The 23,379-nt window shown below is 35.6% G+C and overlaps 1 protein-coding gene across 1 annotated transcript; it reads right to left on the bottom strand.

Moving 5' to 3' along the window:
• Positions 1-1,193: 1,193 nt before the first annotated feature.
• On the bottom strand, positions 1,194-23,115 carry FRA10AC1 (fragile site, folic acid type, rare, fra(10)(q23.3) or fra(10)(q24.2) candidate 1). The gene is made up of 14 exons (XM_010154776.1): positions 23,069-23,115; positions 22,327-22,437; positions 20,258-20,350; positions 20,129-20,174; positions 18,208-18,284; positions 17,448-17,531; positions 16,316-16,400; positions 10,839-10,884; positions 6,227-6,340; positions 5,203-5,245; positions 3,618-3,742; positions 3,038-3,076; positions 1,713-1,797; positions 1,194-1,236 (listed from the first exon to the last, which is right to left on the bottom strand). The coding sequence occupies exons 1-14, from the start codon at positions 23,113-23,115 to the stop codon at positions 1,194-1,196; spliced, it is 1,038 nt and encodes a 345-aa protein (XP_010153078.1).
• Positions 23,116-23,379: the final 264 nt, after the last annotated feature.

Genomic DNA, 23,379 nt, shown 5'->3' with positions numbered 1-23,379 from the left:
TATGAACGTAAAATGTTCACGTACACTGTAACCATCTCTGCTGTTATGCTTCCCATATCCAATACATATTATAAATAATTTCTATAAATATATCTACAGTGAGAATTACTTATCAAAAATATATTTTATACAACATTAACCTCTCCTCATGTTAAATATTAACATGAACATTTAATTCAAAAAGTTTGACCTTTATATCCAAAGTAATTTTCATCCAACAAAGAAAACTTATACTGTAACTACTCATGTGCAGACTGTTTCTTTGGAAACAAAAAATAAAGAATTTTTAAAGTTGTGTTGCAACTCAGAGAAAGATGAATCCAGTAAGTTTGTCAGGCAACACACACTCTCTACTTGTATGTTTAGGATTACACTTTAAAGAAGGATTAACATTCAATCAATGTTAAGGAGATCAGAAACCGCAGAAAACGTAATAGTCACATGTACATCTCCAGTAGAAAGCCACACACTTTATTTTTTACATCAAAAATGTCACCAACCAACCAGATTTTTTAAGTGGAATTATCAGTCACATCACATTATAACTAAAATTTAAAACAAAGTCACAATGAACTGAACTTTTTCAAGGAGTAGGGGAGAGATTTCAGATATGGTTTACTTAATTCAAGCAAAACATATATTTAATTAAAATTTAACTTCTCCAGTAGCATTGGAAAATACTTACAGAGACTAAAAAGTAAATATTAAAGTCTACATGACCAATGGATTCAAGGCTATTAACTCTTGTTTAATAAATTAGAAATATGAATATATTAAAGGGTATGGCTTTAAACTAATAACAGATTCTTCCAAAATGCCCCTTTACAAAAATCTGGCAATACTGAAGTTTGGGATAAAATAAAAAGCAGCCAACTTTTGTGATGTAATGTTAATAAACTATACTCCTGTTTGTTTACATCCTTTCTACAATTAAATTCAGGTGCCGTATTACCTTTTGCACAGAACTGAAAAAATTGTTTCTCTTATTTCATGAGTACGCAGCCTACGACAAGAACAAGAAAGTGTTTAGACCCAAAATCTTCTACAAAGATAATCTGCCCAAACAGTCCATGTGAGTTACTGTAGAAAAGGTATGCTGGCAGAGCGAGGTCTCTGGTCCCAAATTATGAGTGGATTTCCAGACTGTGATCTTGGCCATTCACAAAGAAAATCAGCCTACATCAATTCCAGTTTCAGAGAAACAAGTCTTGAAAATACTCATCAAACTCCTCCTCCCTGTAAAAAAAAAAAAAAAAAAAACAAAAAAAACACACACAAACAAAAACGTCAAGGAAAGTTCTGCTTTGGATCTGTACCTAAGAGAGAATCTTTGGATGAAAAAGATTCAGCAGACTTCTGATTAGAATTTGTAGCCAGTAGAGACAATTTTGACTTACTCACTACATTCCAATACCCTTCACATTTCACTATCTGTGCAACAGCAGTGAGCTGACTGTTAGGATTTACTTCTAAGATAATTAATGGTATGGCAGGGTTAAGACAGCAGTGCTATGGCAGTAGCTAGACAAAGTTTCTCCTCCAGTGTTGTGCATGTCTCCTCTTAAAAAACACATTCTTAGGCTCACTACATGGAAGGAGATTTGACATAATTTTAAATGTCAGAATATTCATTAAAATTCTCAGAAAAAATCTCTGCCTCTGCAGTTCAGAATGGACACTGCATGTTTCACTAGCTACTAGATCAAACTAACCGTGATTTTTCATCTGCTTCTTGTAGAGGACCTTTCCAAAAGTCAGCATCTGAAGGACCATCTTGTGCATCACTGTTATCTGAATCTGTTAAAAAAATTAAAGTGCTTATGAAATAAATTTTAAAAGAACTTTTTTTTTTTTTATTAGATGGTATATTTTTAGGAGCAACATCTAATTATGATCATGAGAATAAAAAGAGCACTTTGCATAAAGTGAAAATGAAAACATTTTCCAATGTTATTCTAAAAAGCATCAAAAAGACTCTTAGATACCATTAACTGATATTTTGGCCAAACATTTGTTTCTAAAATTATGGGTTTATAATCACAAACCTGGAATTACAACACAATTTCACCTCATGACAGCAAATGAATCAGTGACTTAACTTCTACTTGAATGACAATTTTTAGCAATTGTATCAATGAAATTGTAAAAAAATGGATTACTGCATACTTGTTTCATGTAAGTGAAATAGAGTGAAAACCAAAAAAGTCTTATTAACAGAAATATGCCATGACCTAAAAAAAAAGGTTTTCCAATAGAGCTTTCCTGACCCCCCAGAGACTTTAGGCATGGTCAGAATAATAAGAAATCTGCTTCAGATCTTCCTGTATCTAGCTCAGAAAAAGTAGGTGCAGACAACATTCCCAAAAACATTCAGCACAGCAGAGCAATCAGTAGAAATACTCAGTCCCTTCTAGACAGTCTGCAGCAAGAATTAACATGACCTGGATATGGGGCCTGTTTCAGCCAAGGAAACTGGGGACTGGAATTACTGAGGTACAGAGACAAGCAGTGCCTAAGGAGGCCCCGAGACTCTGAGCACATCCACCCACAAGTGGGTCTCTGAGGTACTACAGGTGGTAACTGGAAAAGACTTTGGTTAAAGCCTAGGATTTATTTAAAATCTGTTGATTTTTTGAGTAGAGCACATCGTAGTATCGTTTCCTGAAAGAGCTGTAGTAGTTATTACATCAGAAAAGTATTTTCTTAACACAGCATGTATGTGCATACCCAGACCCTTGCAATTATTAACAATGTACTTATTTTCTGCACCCTCTACTCCCTTATGGAACAACCTGACGTCTCATTTTTCTTATTATTTCCATTCTGTTATCTGCCTACATTTTTATTCCTTTCCTTAGAGTTTTTCTCCAAGAATATGTAAGTAATTGTTTTGACTCTACATCTCCCTGCTTGTTCTCACACAGCACTCTCATACTAAAATTGTCAGTGAATAAAACTAACAGCAATGATAACTGAATATGAAATAATACAACTTATTAGAAAAACATAAAATGCAGAAGATATTAAAGTACTTTACCTTTAGCAGAATTATCTGAATCTTCTGAAGAAGTCTGATCTGGAAAGAAAAGAACATTTAAAAAATAGTAAGCTTATCTTGGTTTTATCCATTATCTTAAATTGTTTACAAGAATATTTCTCTCACAATATATTACACATAAACATGTGCACATGCACGCACACAGCACACATTGAAAGCAAGCAAGCAAACACTGAAGTAAAAAGATTTTTTACATGAGTTCAAAGGTCATCAGTTTGAGCTTAAATATGTTATCCCGAGACCCGTGGTGTAAAAAGGTCATCTAATATCTACAAAAGGCTTTCAACCCCAAAGCCTCGAGGAATTAAATACTTAACAACCCTTTCCTGGTATGGAATGTCCAATTCTTGGACAATTTTTTTCTTACAATGTGTATTTCTCAGAAGGGTCTCCCTCTCCATACAATGTAGGATACACTTATGAAATTTTACTAAGAAATTTACCTTTTTTACTACCTGTGTTACACAGCCAAGAAAGTTCCATATGTACGTATAGCAAAACTAACATTCAACTAACACTGGAACATTTTCAAAAGTGAAACTTTAAAATTTAGATTTACCTTTATGGGTCTTTTTTTTGGACTTGTTTTTTGATGAACCAGATAATTTTGTCTTCTTAATTTTTGGCTCTTTAGATTTTGGTACAGCTGTGCGTCTTTTCTTGAGTGCTTTGACTTCTTTCCTCCTTTAAAAAAATATGAGTTACACCTTCTCACTTATACGCACTCCTCAAACAACAGTATATCTTACGTATTAAATTCAGCAAAAAGTTGTAATTTTTTAAAAACCTATCCCTAGTTAAACAGGGGAAAAAAATTTAAAATTAAAAGCGCTATAGAAACACTTTATAGTTGAAGACAAAGAATAGGAAGTGCTAAAGCCACTAAAATTATACTTATGATGCAGGCAACAAAACCAGTGAATTTGCAAAGATTAAATACAGAAAATAGTTTTACAACATGCCAAATTCTTATTTATATTGAAATCCTATTTTTCCTTTTAGCAATTGATTTTGTACATACATAACGAGAAAAACAGTTAATACAGATTTGTAAACACATTTTCATATTTGATAGTGATAAAACCTGAGGTAGAGGAATCTCAAGCCTAAGAACCTCCTGCAGACCAACAACCCATGTATTTATTTTCAGCGTTACTTATATAGGTTTACTGTATGAATATAGGTATTTTCCTGCTTCTTTGCACAAAGTAAGTGAAATTGTTTCAATGTAAGTCTTACTCTGCAGTAGACAAAGAGACAATGTCTGACCATGCTTATTCAGAACTCAAGTGGTTTTGCAATTTTAGTTCCAAAAAGACGTAAGACAAATCAAACTGATCTCAGCTTGTTAATGCTCCTTAATGTGTGCCTGCACAGTGCTTTACTGAAAGTGAATATGAATTAACTTTCAAAATGGATAACTGAACTAGCTTGAATGTATCTAGATAGACACAACTGTGATTTGTGTTACTTTAAAAAAGAAATCATTGCTTCCTAGCTCAAAGGTTTCCTTTTCATACGCTTTTCAGATAATTGTATGGCTTAATTACTGAGCCATGCAACTAAGTTAATAGCACATCAAGATCCAGAAAATTGGAAAATCTGAGTATCAATAGTTGTGGAATTCAGCAAGATTATAGATAATAATAAAAACCAAACAAAATCTTAAAGCACAGTTTTTATAGGTTCACCGTTTTTCTGTCCTATTAATAAGTGATTCTCAAAGAAGAACAACTACGCAAATTAAAAATTTCAAAGCACAGTCACTTGACTGTGCCACTATATTTAAGAAAAGGAAAAATATTCCAGCTAATAAAAAACAGCAAGAAGAAAAATAAAAAAAATGTGTTTTGCATAAACATTCAGAAAAGAGAAATAATCACTGGGCTGAAATTAACCAAAGGAAACTTTCATGGGAGGGGTGAGGTTCTTCTTGTTTGAGGGTTTTGTACTTCCAATAGCACAACAATACCTAACTTTCTCACAGTCTCAAGTCAGTGTCTCTGCAAGAACTGAACTGAATCTGTTTCAGCATAAATGAAGTTCCTAATAATCTACCTGAAATCTTCCCCTTATTTGCTTATTTCATCATAACTGTAATCTATGAATAATTCAGCCCCGATATTTTCAAAGTATCTCATTACCGGTGATGAAAGTTTAGTTTGTGGGAACATTCTGGACATAGCCCTGAAAAAGACAGAATGAGAACATTACAGCCTTGTATTTGATAAGCGTAATTGACAAAACTTACTAATACATAGATAAAGCTAGATAGAGCACTATCCTCTCACTTCAGCAGCTTTTCCTTCAAAACAAAACTTACAATTTTATTACAGCCAGGGTTAAGAAAGATACCATGATAAAAGCCTTCAATACAAATCCAGACTTTACTAAACAGGTTTAGCACTGGCAACTCTTCAAAACAAGTATCAGTGCTTATCACATACAGACATCCCATTTATGGCTCTTTGTGGGCAGATCAAATTGTTCTTCAATTACACTGAAGACCCTCAAGTCTCTTACAGCTTTGCCAGAGAGCAAGCGCTGCCACATGAAGTGCACGAAAGACACCACAAGTTTGTTTTACACAAAGTTACTGTGTAAACATGCTAAGTTTAATTATCTGATGAACATTTCAAACTGCACAGAATATTGAATAAGAAAATCCCATTCAAGAGATAAGAATAGAAAAGAAGGTGATTTAATTAAAGTTAGAATTTTTGCAAGAAAACATAAATATTAAAAATAAAATCAGTAGAGCTGAAGGTGTGCAAGAAGTTGCTGGGTCCAAAGCTCTAAGGACTCCTAAACCACATAACTGATTAGGCAATGACAGTGATGAAACCCTTCTTGCAATGCAGTAGTGCCCGTTAAAACCAGACATGCTTGCATACTAAACAGGTTATGACCAGTTACTCTGATTTTAATGCACCATCAATTATACAACATGAAGTGGTCAACCCGTAACCGCTTTGTCATATATAGTAATAGTAGCTGTTCTCTCTAAATCAAGACCATCATACTACCTGTAATTCATTTAACAAAATTATCTCCTATTCACCACTTTCCATGAACTAGTATCAACATCATTAGGACTCACTTGATATAGCTTTTAAAGCACAAGGTATTTGTCTTTTAAGTGTACATATCCTTGAAGTGCTGACTTACTCAGTTTCACAAGTGCATTCCTCTTTTCGCCATGTTCAACATAACCAAAATTCACCTCCCAGCTCTTCAGGCCTTCTGTCTCATCACAGTGCTTATTTCCACAAGAAAACTGACCTTTAAAGAAGTCAAAAACAACAAACCATCATTCAATTAATAACAAGCATAGGTTTGGGGTTGTTATATCCGGTTTTGCTCAGTTTTTCCTTTTTGTTTTCCCTTTCTTTCAAAGAAAAAGGACAAATCTAAAAGTAACATCTAGGTTAAGGAAACAGTAACAGATCGTGACAAAGCAATCAATCGTACTTGTCTAATATTGCATATTTGCAGAGAAAGAACATAATTCGAACTGTGTTTTACAGTGTATAGACGAAGGCATCTGTTATGAAATAATAAGCCTAATACTGAATTCTGAAGAAATGAATGTCACTAGGATACATTCTGTATCCTAAATCATTATTTGCTTAGCAGAGGCTGATGGATCAGGAGGTGTGATTCAGACACATACCTTTGATGACATCAAAGTATCATGTATGTACAAAATTCAGATGTCCATATTCTTATAACCATACTAGTTTACCTGATATAATGGACATACGATTTGTATTCAAATGACTTTCCATAAACATTTTAAGAAAAGGAAATCCAATTCCATAAGAAACTATGCAGCAGCTCTAAAAGCTTCCTTGGGTTGATTATATTAAATACAACACTGATTTTAAAACAATTTGAGCATAATCAACGTTGTTTACACCACTGGGTTCCTAATATTGCAATAATAAAATACATCTATTCTCTTAATAAGAGACCAACTTTTATGCAGAGCTGGTGGTAAGGATGTGTATTAATAGGCTCACAAGCAGGACTGTTGGTGAATGATTAGCCTCAGAACATTCTGTTTAAGCTGCTAACTAATGGATTGGCAGTGTCCTCAGATACTTCAGTTCTGCAGTGTAACACCACTTGCAATGCGAACACTCGAACCGAAAACACCCCCAGGACTATCATTAAAAAAAGTTTCAGGTGAATATACATTAAATATGTTTAACCCTATGTAAGGTATGGCTACCAGTACCCTGTGTCATCAAGAATAATTTATATCCATTACAAAGGAGCAAAAATCTGCAAGGAAAAGTTTATACTACATAAAGCTTTTTGGAGCTTAAAGCAGGCTCTGTTTACTTCACATCTTCTGAAAAAAATCCCAAAACAAACTCAAAAAACAGGCAAAGAGAAAACAGAGATACATCACTTTTATTTATGATTCATTGCTCTTTACAGTACGTAAAATCCATTTTGGATATTCTACATTTTGGATGTGAAACTGGATATGTTCACAAGAATATAGTTGGAACAGGATCTTCAGATTGCTAAGGCAAGCAATGAATTCATAAGTAAACCAGAACTTGACTGTGTAAGCCACAATAATTCCGTCCCTTACATATTTACTTGCACTTACGATGATATAAATATCTGAAATCACAGTGATGCTTTTTTTTTTTTTTAGCAGATCCCTGCATGTGTATGAACAGCCAGGCTTCTCTTACCCTCCTTTCACGCTGCAATCCCTACAACACATTCAAACCTTGACTTGAATACAGAATTCCACTGTTTCTGAAGGTTTTTTCAGTAGTATTTATCACTAGTATCTGAGTGTCATAAAAGCATTAAGAAACCCCACATTTTTGCAAAGTGAGAGATCATTATAATGCTCATCGTGTATATGGAGAACCCAAATCAAAGGGACCTACGGACCAGATTATTCAGTATTTGAGGCATGACTTTTCCCACAGTTAGATGTCCAAGAAAGGAAGACACAGAAACCAGCCTGCCCAAGTGGAGAGTCACCTAATTTAATCAGCAAGAAAAATGTATGTCCAAAATTCCATTTCTATCTGGAGTTCTGTCACCCTGCTAAGAGCTGCAGGGAAGTTATTGCCTTCATGTTCAGAATTATAACTCCTATAATCTGGCTGTTACATGTGTCCCTTCTGCTTATTGCTGAAGAGCAGAATAGGTGGAAAATGTAAATCCTACTGGCTAAATGATGTACGGAAAATTAAAGGATATCTAGAGAGCCAGAAGACTGATTTTAAAAGCATTATGATCAGAACTTCAGTCCAAAGAATTTACCAGATTAGTACATGGCTACATGGTGCACTACCAAGGTATTGATACCCTGCCTGTTTTCCACAGAGGAAATTACTGAGAAAAAATAAGTGGGAACAGATTTGAAAAAAAATGTTTGTTTAAATAAACTAAAGCATATTAGGTGTGCATTTATACATAGATAAAATAGACAGGCACTACTATGCTAAAAGTGAAGCATTAGTTAAATGAAACAATGAAAAAATGGAGAGTAGATCAAGTTGCAAATAGTAAACCCTATATTGTCAAATAATATGTCTGGTGTGAGTATCTTGCTACTTAATCTACAAATACAAATAATTAGAAAACAACAAATATACCCACGTGTTCAGCTTGGCTCTTTCTTCATACTGCTTAAAAATGGTTCACCTCCAACCAATGAACTTGTTCCCTATTTTCCTACAGAAAACTTTTACCACTATCACCTTTTTCCTAAAATACCTTTTATTTTAAAATTTTATGCCATACCTTACTATTCCTGCTTTGAAACAAAGAAAAAGTACTTGGGAAGGCATGTCAAATATGTATTTTTAAACAGCTTAAAAGCTTTTCAGTTTAAGGATTTATTTTCAGACCAACTCACCCATGTGCCTACTATTCATTCACTAATTTCTAAAACTGAAAGCAGGGTTTTGCCTTAAGATTTTAATTAAGAAAATGCCCTTTTGTGGAACCATTTATGAAACTGTCAATGTATCACACCATTAACCGCCATTAAGGTTACATTTTAAATTTAAGGAGATACAACAGCAATCTCCAATATGACCTCCTTTCAAAACACTCACAGCAAAAGATTAGAGTGGGAAAGAAAAGAAAGAAATAATTTGGCATTTACACTTAGTAATACGAGTGATACCTCTCTTTTCATTCATCCTAACCATTATTCTTCTCTATAACCTTACGAAGACCGATATCAAAACCAAAGCAACCCAAGAGGTAGCCCATTCCTATGTTCCATTCCTAACATGCCCCAAACCACAGTACAGTCCACCAGCAGTGGTTCTCATCACCACTATGATTGTAACAGCTAGAATAGGCACATGCTCTCCCTTTCTTAATATGAATTATCAGAGAGGTAGGTATTAATGCTTTAATAGATTTAATTAAATTAATCTATATTAGTGAATTATACCAGGAAATAGCAAAAAGAAAGGCATTAAATATTCACACCTTTTTTTGAACGCTCATTTGAAACTGCACTTAAAAGGAGCGTCCAGGACACCAGGTAAGACTGAATTCTTGCGCCCCTTAGTGGTGAAAGACACTATTTCTCAATTCTCAAAGTTCTGATTGTACCCTTGTACTAGGATTTCATTAAAAAGCTTAAGCCATGTAATTCTGCACTTTCTCCCACATTTTTCAATATGGAGTACCATATATTAAAAGTACAATGCAGCTTTAAATTCTTTTTCCCCATGAAGACATAGCTGTTCAGAAATTACTCATTTCTCGTTTAAGATAGATTATATTTTTAAAGCATTCAATAAAGCATAGAACTATATCAAACGTTACTATCTGTTAATATAATCTGTCATGCCCAATACAACATATGACTAAAACAACCTTTAGGTGCTTTAATCTTTACATCTTAAAAAAATCCCACCATTAGTGTACCCACTTCATCCTGTGAAATATGGTATATTTAAAAAAAAAAAAAGTGCAGTCCTAACTTCTTGTAATGTAACAGGCAGAACTGTTTACAGAACTGTTCTGATCAACAGTATCACCCTTGTAATTTCCTTGTGTGTGCACGAATGACTCCTGAAAATCGTAAATGTGTATGAAGATCTACCCATGGGAACAGCAATACATTCACATCATTCTCTTGTTCGTCTGGCTACTTGAAAAAGTCCATGCGCCCAGGCTGCGGAACGGGGACCGCTGTGCACAGTCCCACTAACACACTGGTAAGAACTCACACACAGAAGCAGCCAGAATAAACTACTGATTTAGAAACAGGATTGGGAGACATTACAACCATTCCCACCAAAGCTTTCAAAACCAATTTAGCCTAAGACATCACAGATGGAACTTTAATTAAAAAGTTAACATTTTGCAAAACAGCACTGGAAAAATTGTGAAGAAAACTATTTCCTGAGGAAAAATACTGACAGACTTCAATTAAATGTATCAAAGACCAGTGAGGTAAGAGAACTACTGGAGAAAAGCAGCTAAAAAGGACATCCATTAAATTCTGCATTATCGAATGCATTATGTTGGTATTCATTACAAATGTGACCTTGTGCAAATAAACCATATGTTCTCTTGATTTCAACATACGCAGATCAGCGTGCACTTTAGAGCTTTGTGGCATAAACCAGCAAAGATAGAATTTAAGTATATTCATTGTCCATTATTATCTGATAAACTTACTGGTACTGTCAAACACAGTCTAAGAAAATTATGTCAAAAAGCAGCAAGAAAAGTATCAACGAGAAATGTAATAAAAAATGAAAGACAGCATTACCTTTTCCTGAAATTACTTCTTTCTCATGTCGCCATCTAAATCCAAACTGTTAAGATAAGAACCAAAATTAAGTTGTGAATAATCAACATACTCAGTAAAGAACAATTTCAGTTGATTGATGTCCTGTATGTGGCTCAATTCTGGTTAGTAAAATTTAATTTCTTTCTCTGTTCATTAAAAGTATCTCTCTGCCTCTGCTCACCCAAAGGATTCCAATTTACACATACAATTCAAATTCCATTAGATGTTCAGTACTGAATAGCAGGTTTCTAAAATGCTTCATAGCAAGCAGAAGAACAAACAGAAAATTAGGATAGACTGATTTACTAAATACTGCATTGCAATTTTGTCCACACTAAAAACCCAGTCCACTGGAATACTGAAAAGTCATATTAGCACGTATCAGTGGATCACCTTTCACACCCTAGGACTAAAACAAAAAGAGGAGGTAAAACTCAGAGACATAAAACATCTCCAAAGAGGGCTATCCTGTATTTTCATTTAAAATTCATGAACACAGGATGACGAGAAGATAAAATTGCTGCAAAGCACAGAAGACTCCAAGCTTCATGTCAAAAGTTGGGGAGGTAAGAGGAGGAAGAAGGGTTACAAAATCAAAGAGGTACAAAAATGGCAGTAAAGATTAGACCATCTTTGACACCTGACTTCCAAAGCATCCTTTGGAACAGGAACCTTCTCTTGGTGCACTCATAGACTGAACCCATACAAATGTGCATTTTGTAGATTCAGTGGCCTAAATTCTATAATATACTGGATTGATTTTCAACATTTCTAATCTAATTTTAACTACTCTACAGAAATACAGGTATCTATTGCTCTGTGTGGTCTTTATGTTGTTGATTTTTTAAATAAACCATAATAATAATTCATTTGAAGGGCAATAGCATGGAGTTCTCAGGCATGAGGTGGTGTGTGGTTCAAAGAATATCAGAAAAAACAGGGAAACAACGGCTTTTAGACTGTGCCATACTCTCATATAAATGCTTTGTATTTTAATAACAAAGCTGAAAAAAAATGAGCATGAAGACAACAGTAGCTGACTGTTTTGTCAGCACTGATTTTTCCCAAGTCAATACATTACACAGAAGATACTTACTGAAAATTTGTACACCAACAAAGTATTTGCCTCTTTAAATCAGTACACTAGTTTTCTATTATAACATAAACAATGTTTTCACACTTACTGGTTTAAAAAAAAAAAGTACAGGAGAAGATCAGGTTCTGCTACCATACTGCGTAAGATAACAGTTTGCTAAGGCTGGATCAGGTCACGCTCAGCCTACTCCACCAATCTGCAGTGTGCTCTAAAGTACTGTTGTATCACTCACACTTCAGTCAAACAGAAAATAATCAGTTGTGAAAACCAACAACTGAGCTGAACAGTTCAGTGAAAACAGAATGTAGAGTACAGCTGTAAATGTAGAATTCATGATGGAAACCATCTGATCCAAAAGTGATGGCAATTGTTGGACTTTTAAAGGATATTGCTGTTTTACATGGTATTCTAATGCTGAAGAGCTTGTGACGCAATTGAAAAATACTGCATGTTTACAATTAAACGTCAACAGTATTTTGGCATCAATTTTGCACATGTGTTCTGCTGGCAATAAAGAGTGAAAAACAATTTGACCTTATCTGCATGTTTGCTTTTCCATAGTCCATCTGCTACTTCACCAAACACCAAGTTATCCATGATCCCTTTTGCTACTGAAATAGACTTTTATACAAATTTTCCCTCACAGTCTGAACTTGACTCAAGAAGCTATAAATCAGATTATAACCTTGCAGAGTATTTATGTAATGGTATCAAGAAAAATAAGCAAAATAAAAGAAAGGAGGGAGCCAGAGCCATCTAAGGTACTTCTAGGACAAAAGTAGTGCTCATCTGCATTCATTTTTACCAATCATTCCTCCACCAACTTGTGGAAATGACAGAGAATGATCAACGCTAAGAAGAAACACAAAATAAAAAGTAAGTACAACTGAAGTCCTCTAACTAAGTTAAAATATCAGGAACAGATTAAACTATATAGGAACATAAAAAATTCGGGCAGGTTCTTGAATAGTCAGCCTGCAATATTGAGGAATGTAAAAGCATCATCAGCAGACAGCACTTATTCTGCCTCATTTTCTTTGTTAAATGAGTTCAACCAGATCCTAAATGAGCTATTTCTACAAGATAGACCAAGACCAAGTAGAACAACTCCAAAACAGATGCTCTGCAAGAGTATCGACTGGCTAACTTAGTAAGAAATTATAGTTTTAAAAATGGGAAAGACTGTTTAATACCCATAAACAATCAAATTCCCAAATTAAATATGGACTGCTTGTGTAATATCCATTGGCTGCAGCAACAACTAACGTGTCCATAGTCACCTCTTTCAGAAAAACAGAAATGTATGAATTTAGACAACACTGTGGGAAAAATACCATAGATACATGTATCTTTTATGTCATATCAATATCAGTATTTTTATTTTCACAGAAAGCCTCCATACTGAGAAACAATTACAAAAATTGAACATATTATCAAGTGGAAGACAAGTTGCCCTAGAAATCTCAAAATAATCTGGAAATAAAACCAAAAGAATAAAATGTATTCTGTTTAATAACCAGGTGTCAGACAGATTTCATTTCTTAGCAAATCGGAGACACTTCCAATCTATTAAGGTACAAAACAAGGCAGAGAGACAGCAAATAAGAACTTTTCTAGGCAAGTAAGACAACAAAGAGAACATTGCTAGTCCAATGCTTATCAAAGTAAAACTTACATGCAGAGCACTGCAAAACTGACAATAGAACTGTCTGACAATACAGAGGGTCATTTATCAGCCTCAGAGCTTGCAGACAAGAAGCACTAAAGGTTCAAAGACAACCTTGACCTAAAAAATTCTGATCTAGGGAAAACGTAACGAGTAACAGACCCATCACAAGCAAGAGCTGCCAGAGCACACTCTTGCAGTGCCTCTAAGTAGCTTCACACCAGAGGATCACTTTTGAATTTCTCATTAAAAAAGAAAACGACTGTATGTCCTAACTACACAAAGAAAAGCGGGATCATGGGTCACAGGGTCGAACTTGCCTGTGGTGTCAGTAATGGGGGTGAGTGCAGGTGTGTGGTGACTCTGTGAGCATCAGTGAAGACCAAGCCAGACAAGCCATCAGCTAGGGGAAGTGCCCTGGGAGCAAGGAGGGGTCTCCACTGGCCACTATGGGACCAGGCGAGTCCCAGCCACCTCTGTGTGTGCGTATGTGTATATGCATGCACCCATGTGAGCGAAATAGTCTGAACCTTCAACTGGAGTGCTGCTGTGGCCCCAGGAGTTCATCTGTCTTGGGCTTTCTTAGTGGGGTTTTTTGAGCTTCGGTCTTTAACAAGGTGCCCTGCTTATTCTTCACACCCCAAGAGAACCCCTCCCATAAAACTGGTCCTTATCATTATCCAGTACTTAGGAAAATTGTTTTTTCTTAGAAGAAGATTTCTAAATGAAATCTGAGCTACAATCTCTATGCAGAGATCTTCAGAAGAATTAGCTGGCTAGAAGATTTTTGCTAGTAGCAAAACAATTACAGTTATGAAAAGACAGATGGGTCTTTTGTATGTGCAAGTCTCAATCTATGTTATATATATATATAAGAAACATCCCAGAAAACTGATCTCCAACTTGACTTTGACACCACCTAGTAGGAGCACCCAACCTTCTGTGGGAAAGGGAGCCTAGATGAGATTATCTCACGCCCTACACAATCCCATGTTGAAAACCTCCAGTGACGGGGACTCCACCGCATCACTGGGGAGGTTACTCCAGTGAATGATGGTCTCACTTTAAAAACTTTCTTTCATATATACATATCAATAACTATCATTCAAAAAGTTGGCCAGCTGAGAAGCGAGTTACCAACTCTGCACCTCTCAGCACCAGCACTGCAAAACCGAAGGTACAAGGGTCCAACTTCCACTTTCTAGAAACGCAGAAAAAGAATCAAGGCAGGAAAAATCCGAAGCACAGGCTGCATTCCATTGGTGTGAACGGGATCAGCAGACTATTTCTGACTTCCAAGAAAACAACCTGCTTTGACATCCTTCTGTACCAAACATGGGCATGGATAAATCAATAATTGAGAGAAATTTCATTCTTTCTATTTTTCTAAAGGTTTCTAAGAAAGGCCTCTCACGTGGTCAGAATGTATTTGAGCACAGAAAGCATAACCTAATATAAGAGAACAAATTACATGATATTGCAGAGTTATGCTGACATGGCAATTCCAGAAATATAAGTAATTACTTAGGAGCATAAATAGGAATTCAGAGTGACCTCAAAGTTAGGACAGCCACATTTGAAGTCTGACAGGGATACACTGTTCACATACACTAAAAGAAAAGAAAAAAAAGAAGGAAACTGGAGCAGAACAGTTTCCCACAAAAGACAGCAAACATATGGAAACTTGGCACAGCAGTGAAAGGAACAAAATCTGTAAGCGTGCTCAAGGGAAAATCAGTTGGAGGGGGCAGGATGGAGATTGAGGGATATGAAACAGCTATAGGAAAATAAAATCACATTTACTCAAATAGAAGGAAGGAAGACATCTTCAGCCTTTTGCTTTCTGTTAATTTTTGCATTCTCCTGTTCTAATTTTCTTGAGAATGCTGTCATCTTTTCTGCCTAATATTAGAGTTTAAGCCCAGCCCTTGCAAATATTTACCAGTGAATGTAATTTTCAATACTATAAATAGTCTCAAAGAACTTTACATAGACACTGTTTGCAGGGCTGGGTTGTTGCTATGTGCTAACAACACTAAGATGCATTGGAGTTCAGCAACACTCTTTGAAAAATCACAATAGAAAATTCACGTGTTCTTTTTCACTAACAGGTTAGTCAGTCAAAAACTTGGAAACAATGAAAACTGTTCTGGTTAAGAAGAAAAAAACGGTGCTGGAATTGGGCCGTTTCTCTGAAGAAATCCTATGTATTTACAAGGAATATACAAATCCTGTTTCCATAAACAGAAAAGAACCAGCAAAAGGCACTGCTTTAAAACAGACATTTCCAAAATCGTTTCTGCCAGCGTTCAAGTACAAAACTCTCTCTTTTTAAACAGTAACTTTCCCAGGGCTTTTTAAAGCTTCATCTAGTGCTTCTCTCCAGGCAAACCTCTCCAGCCTTCTCTCCTTAACCTCTCTGCATTTTCTGCCTTTCCTACACACAATGTACCTCTTCATAAAACACAGTCTGACAGAAACGCTCCTATTCCCACAGAAGCACATTTTTGGGGCAGTGACAATGCTTGGATTCAAACTGCTGCTGCTTATTAAATAACTTGACAAGTTCTCACAACTGTCTTTGTAGGGAAGGGGTACTAATGTTCTGGCTTCACAACATATCCACAATCATAAGGCAATTTTTAAAAAAGGGCATACTTTAAAACCAAGATGACTTACAATAATGAAACCTACCTTATTCTCTTTGTATCTACTGAGATCTGCTATACAGTATTCTTTGTACAATTTATCATAATACTTCTTTGCAAGCCTCTTCTCCCTATGACAAAAGGTATTATTTTTTATTAAATACAGAACATGATACAATTCATTTTATATTGTAATGACATTAGCAAGACAAAGATATTCCATCTGAAGAACAGAAGTTGCAGAGCTAGAAATGCAACACTCGCTGAGCTAAAGGGTAATGTGCTGGGCTTGGCTAGGGAAGAGTTAACTTTCTTGACAGTATGAGGATGTGTTTTGGATCTGTGCTGGTAACAGTACTGCTAACACAGGGATGTCTTAGTTACTGCTGAGCAGTGCTTACACAGAGTGCAGACCTTTCCTGCTCTTCACACCATCCACACCAGTGAGGAGGCTGGGGGAGCACAAGAAGTTGAGAGGGGACGCAGCTGGGACAGCTGACCCCAACTGACCAAAGGGATATTCCATACCATATGATGTCATGCCCAGCATATAAAGCTGGGGGAAGGAGGAAGTTCGGGGGCGTTCAGAGTGATGGTGTTTGTCTTCCCAAGTAACCGTTACACGTGTTGGAGTCCTGCTTTCCTGGAGATGGCTGAACACCTGCCTGCACAGTGGAAGTGGTGAATGATTTCCTGGTTTCCTCATGAGCATGGCTTTTGCTTTACCTCAGCTCACAAGTTTTCTCACTTTTACTCTTCTGATTCTCTCCCTCATCCCATGACAGAGGGGCAGTGAGCAAGTGGCTGTGTGGTGCTTGCTGGTTGGGGTTAAACCATGACAGGTAATTTCCATAAAACTGGAAAAATACATGTAAAATAAATCTACAGAATAAATTAAACTAGTTTTTTTTGAACTAGGCTTCCTTTAGAGTTTTCAGAACAGTCACTTGGATCTCAGAGAATGCACAAATATTTCTTAGTTCTTTCTGCCATCAATTCCTTTTGCCACTGAGCAACATTACAATATGAAAGACCTCCTAAGGGTCTTTCATTTTTAAATGCATTAAAGATCAAAGAATGATTACTAAGTATGAACAGGAATTCTTAATTAATAGGGGACACCACAAATTTAGTACAAGTAATCTAAAAATAACATGTTCTGCATTAATTCCAGGTACCAATTCATGTCTGCTTCATCATCTTCGTTCCACAGGAATCTATGGTTTTCTCTAATAACATCAAGATCCGTCTTGTCATTTGCTCTATAAAAGGACATGGCTTTTTTAGTACAATGTAACATTAAAATGAAAAGTTAGTCAAATAATAATCTGGTGCACATCAGTATTTCACAGCTGTGATCTCCAACTCACTGCATTAAGGAATACACTGCTATGGAATAAAACTAAAAAAATATATTCCCTGGCATAGCTTTTGCCAAATGAAAAATTCACAGTGGAAAACTGCCACTGAAAATATGGATGACTTGATCCTGTCTGAAAATACTTGTAATATTTTTATTGAAGGCTGTAATGTTAGAAGGCAGCTACAGACAGCTCTAAAGAAGGTTATCATTATTCTGGACAATGGATGGCAATTCTGCACATCTCAAAAGTATTTCAGATTGTTATTTTGAAGGTACTGCCAGATATTTCTCAAGGTACCCTCAATTAATGCTCACCTGTCATCTTCCCTTTTACATAACAAAACAAGAAGAATTCAGCTCATGGTAAGTTCTTATATAAAAATAATAGTGCTAAATGAAACACGGCACTTCTCTGTTTTGGATATTTACAATGACTGTAGTTACTACTTGTGACCAAAAGAATTGGTAACCTGATACAACCCCCCTTGCCCCCAAAAGCTATAATATATATTTAATGGCTTTACATAACAGGAGGCTTTGGTGACATGAGGGGAAAGACTGCTAATGGTTCTTACCCAGAACGTTTGAAATCCTCTATTTTGCCACCATAGTATAAAATGTAGTCACTCACAAACTTTTTATGTCTTGAATACTGAATAGAGCAATTAAGGACTTTTTCAGAACTTATTTTACTTTACCAGAGTTTAAAACTAAAAAAAAAAAGAATTTTTATATACTTAACATAAAGACATTTCTTTTCTCAAAACCAGTTCAGTAATTTCCAGAAAGGAATTAATTAGCAATTTTTACTTAATAACCTCTCAGAAGAGCTACTTTCTAAATACAGGAATTCATGGCAATTTCATCTTTAAAACCTCATTCAGCTGCCAGACTTCTATAAAACTGTCTTCCTTTATCAAAGATGCTCTGTACACATATACACAGAAACAGGTTTCATTGTTTCAGCTGTAATTTAGACAACAGCTCCTTAGTACTGCTGTTTTGGTTTAAAACAGGTTTGTATTATAAAAACAGCCCAGCTACTAAAATGCAACAGTTTATTACATTTTACCATCAACATACAAATAAAAGTTACCTACTTTAGTTTGCAGACGAAAATCACAGGAAGATACGCAATGCTTTTTTTAGAAAACTTTGACATCGGAGATATGATTTGAAACACATTTTGTGCCATCTGAGCAAAAATACGTAATTACTCAGAAAATAAGCACGTTTACAAATAAAAACATTATATATGGCTACTTAAAGATATTTTCAATTAACTTGTGTGGTGTTTCTGAAGCAGCAAATTAGGAAATACATTATCTTCTGGTATATATCCTGGCAACTACTACTGAGACCCATCTTAGAATTTTATTGAGAAAACATTTCATTTTCCAAAGGCCCCCAAAAAGTTGAATTAACCTCAGTATATGTCTTTTTTTTTTTCTTTTCACCACAAATAGAAGGAACAGAGAAGCAAGCCCAGAAGGTTTAACTTGCACAATTAATCACATTTAACACAACATACTATTTTGTAATGCCATTTGAGTTATTAGACATTCAAATTGCGTAACAGTAAAGGTTTTAAATAGGAACCACCCAAAAACATTAGCAGAAATTCCTAAAAGTCTCCACACAATGAGTTTTGTAGTCAGAATACACAAGCTCTTCCATGGCTAGTGACAGTCTACAATGTCAGTGGGACTGATTAAGATACATCCCCTTTACAGGCACACGATAGTTTATGTAGTGCCTGGCATTACATAATTCTATGCAGGTTAGGAGGTTACTTTCTGGTTGCTGGAGCTTCTGGATTTAAGTCAGTCTTTCCATATTTAATTAGTCTTTACCTTCCTGTTTATTAACTGTTACTGCTGAAGAACAGTTATTTAAAAAAACAAGGAACTGATGGTATTTTAGTTACACTCAGTCAAAATACGTAATGACTGTGCCAAGTTAAAACTAAATAAAAGAGAAAAGTTGTAATCTAAATAAGGGGTAGTTATAAAAGTAGTTAGAAATTATACATGAACTGTGATTACGAGATTAAAAAACCCCGAAACAGCACATGATATTAAATAGGCTTACATTACAGCATATTACTGGAGATAAGGCTGTTCTGAATAAACTTTTGCATTAACTAATGCATTCTTAAATTTCCAGTAGAAATGTATTTGTCTAGTGATAATAGCAGCCTTATGTAGAATTATGTTCTGTATAAACTCAATTGAAAGAGCAAAGTGTCTTTGCGCCAGTCTGAATAAAATTCACTGTGTAATAATTTTGTCCCAAACAGGACAAATGAGCATATAGAACAATATGGAAATTGTTCAGAGACATCTCAGCAACAAAAAGAAACTAATTTGAAGAATGACTCGTTATCCAGTGCTGCACTGTCAATTGCTGTGATAACTGAGAAATCCCAGTACTTCACCATAATGGATAACCTGTGCCCCATCTTCAACCGTGAAGAAAAATTAAATAGAAGGATACAGCATCCATCGATATCAAGTGAAATCTTCTTTTTCTTGCTTCTTCCCTGTTAATAACAAATACAATTCAGTGAAAGCTATCTTTACATTAATGGAAAAATGCCTCACAAAAGCAATAGATAAAAGATACCTATCCCATTCTTCAGCTGCGAATTGTCTGTGAACCAGACCGCCTTGTTTTGCTTTTTGGAATGGCTTTATCAGAAGGCCATCTTCCTTTACACTAAACATAGAGGGGAAAGGAAAAAAAAGTTAGTCAAGAACTTTTCATAAGCAATAAAATTTCCATATGCCAAACTTTGCACTAACTTGAGTAACAAAAACTGTTATATTGCTACTTTCTACACGAATAAAACCAAATTTCAGAACCAACATCAGCTTAGACTTCACTTGCAGAACAGAATTGGAAAGGCACTCGCTTAGTTAGCATTTAAAGATAATTGTTTAAAATAGCAATTTGTAATATTTATTTTTATTAATATTATCACTATAGAACCACAATCAAAAAACCCTGAAGACTCTTCAGTTTCACTCGACATTTAAATCCCTCTATAAACCTCATTCAGCTACACAGCCAAGTAGGAACAGGAAGGACAGTATGTTCACTGAACAAGAGTGATTGCTAATAACCCTATCCCACCCTTTCATACTAATGCCTCAACACCTCATTAAACACCTCTGCCTCTCAGTGTAATCGCAAGAATCACTAATTTAAAACTAAAGTACTGTGTTGTGAACCATACTTGTCAGTGGGCAGCTAAAAATACCCTCGGAATTCAGCAAAGTAATAAAAAGTATAAGGTGATGTACTGTACCTAGTAAAAGATAGTTTCATTCCTCAACAGAGGCGAAGAAAAGATTTTTCCATAAAGAATGGAAGTTGGGAACTTGCAGAAAGCAAGCCAGAGAATTTATATATCAAGCTATGGAATACAGGACTCTAGAAATGAAGGATATTATTTGCTCAAAAGGATCTGTAGGCATAAAATTCCCATAAAGAGACTCCATAAAACAGCAATATGGAGGAAAACTTAAGACTACTATTTTCTTAAAGTGAAAATAAATACCATCAGTGAGTGTGAAAAGGATATACACATAACCAGTGAACCCATGTAAGAGCCTTACTGGGAATCAGCAATCATGTGCCAGAACAAGTGTAATGACAGTATTTTTTAAAGGCTCCTGATGGTTAGTTAATATTCCACCTAAAAAGTGGAATGGTATAGTGTGTAATGGCCTTTTAAAGAAAACAAAAACTGAACAAAACCAATTACTGTTTTAATGGAGAACAGCTATATTTATAAAATAAATGGAACAGCACAATGCCTGCTATTATTCCAATGATTAAAACATGAATTTTTTCCCAGAATGCAAGTGGACACTACAAACCCCATTCTTTCAATTTTACTACAAAGAAAAACATGCAGGAGTCCTATGATAGTTTCCAGAAAGCATTCTTAAATAAAGTCCAATAACAGAGCAAGGAAGAGACAGGAAGAAGTAAGAAAAATATGCATAACGTAGGCACTACGTTCACTATGGTACAGAAAGTGTCAAAGAACTATTGTGCCAAAGAAAAATAAATACATAAATAAATAAAAATCTTAATAATATAACAAGATCAGACTACAGAATTCAAAGTCATTAATTGCGTGAGTCACTGAAAGAACTGGAAAAGATGATCTCAAAGAAGAAGAAACATGTAATTACATTTCAAGGATTGAGTACAACATAATTCACCAATTCCCAAGTCTCTTCACAAATAATAAACAAGTAGCATCAGTTCTTCACTTCCTCCAAGCAGGTGTTTTATATCTACAAAACCTGCTGCCACTTGGCCTTTTTTGCCTTGCTCTCTTAGCAGTTCCACGTGTCCTGATGGATCACAGTGAAGTGAACAGCACAGCCAAACCCCAGCAGCTGATACTAATGCTCAGAAAAATGAAACACTCTGCTCCCAAAACTGAGGGACATAGAGACACCAGATGGACGTGGCAGAACAGATCTTCATCAGCTGCCCCTGGGAGATGGCCTGCTTTGGCAAGCTTGACAGGAAGAGACGCAAGAACCAAAGAGATGGATTTTGAAAAATCCATTTCAACACCAGACTTTACCTACCCCAGCATAATCTTCTATGCACAGTAATAGGCCATTTGCACAAAATACATAATGCAGAGTGTTAATTCTGTGCTACGTTACCTTTTAGTCTTCTTTTGCACAGACTTCTCTCCATTCTCCTCGTCACTAAAATCAGAATCATAGCCTCCATGGCCACGTCCCTGAGAATAACAGAACACACGGTTAATATACCTGCTCATGTGAGATGGACACAGCATAACTAAGAATCAGCACTGTCCATCAGGCATAAATAAAAGAAGAGAGCAAGCGAGCAAGTGCAAATTTTCACATATGTCTAAACCACACCAAATTCTGTAGACAATTCAGAGTATATTCCAAATAACACAGGGCAAAGACAGACGCCATCAGTCCGTCAAAAGATGATCACTTGATAAATAATTTATATACAGATGTTCCGATATTTAATCTTCACACAGATGCAGATAACCAAAAGTATGATCAATGGTCTTTGCTCTTTACTTTCAAACAATCTCCCTTATATAAAAAGAAAAAGGTAAGTATTTTCTCCAGGAGTTAGTTTCAGAGGGCTGGAGGACAGCAACTGATGTGCCCACATTACAAAGAAAGAAAGATGAGAACAAAAAGTTTCTTGGGCTGTGGTACAGCACCTTAGGCCATTAGATCTTATAGTGGTAGCTGGAAAGTGGATTGAAATAGTAACTAAAATACAAAATAACAATATGCCTGCAAAAATGTACCACCTAATCAGCACAACATTGCTACCATGAAATGAAATCTTTTTGTCCACACACTTTTGGATTACAAGGTCAAATTAGTGCATATAAGAAAAAATATCCCATACCTTAATGCCATCAAACACTGACTGATGCCCAGATCTAGCAACTCCATTTTTCAAGGCAGAGTTTCATGTCCAATTCTTTCAGCCAAAGTAATGACTTAATTAGATCTCATCTCCTCTCCCTCATTCCTACTGACACGTTCCAGCTGTTCAGTTACAGCTGTGAAACTACACATGAACCAGAGCAAATAACTCACTCAAGTTACAAAGGATCCTATCCAAAAAAGATTCTTTTAACCCAGATTAAGTTTCATAGAATAGAACCATATAATCGTTTAGGTTGGAAAATACCTTTAAAATCACCAAGTCCAAGT

Source organism: Eurypyga helias, unplaced genomic scaffold (genome assembly GCF_000690775.1).
Source record: "Eurypyga helias isolate BGI_N326 unplaced genomic scaffold, ASM69077v1 scaffold7357, whole genome shotgun sequence".
NCBI classification, from domain to species: Eukaryota; Metazoa; Chordata; class Aves; order Eurypygiformes; family Eurypygidae; genus Eurypyga; species Eurypyga helias.
Note: the sequence above shows the minus strand (reverse complement) of the source record. Positions and strands in the feature narration are given on the sequence as shown.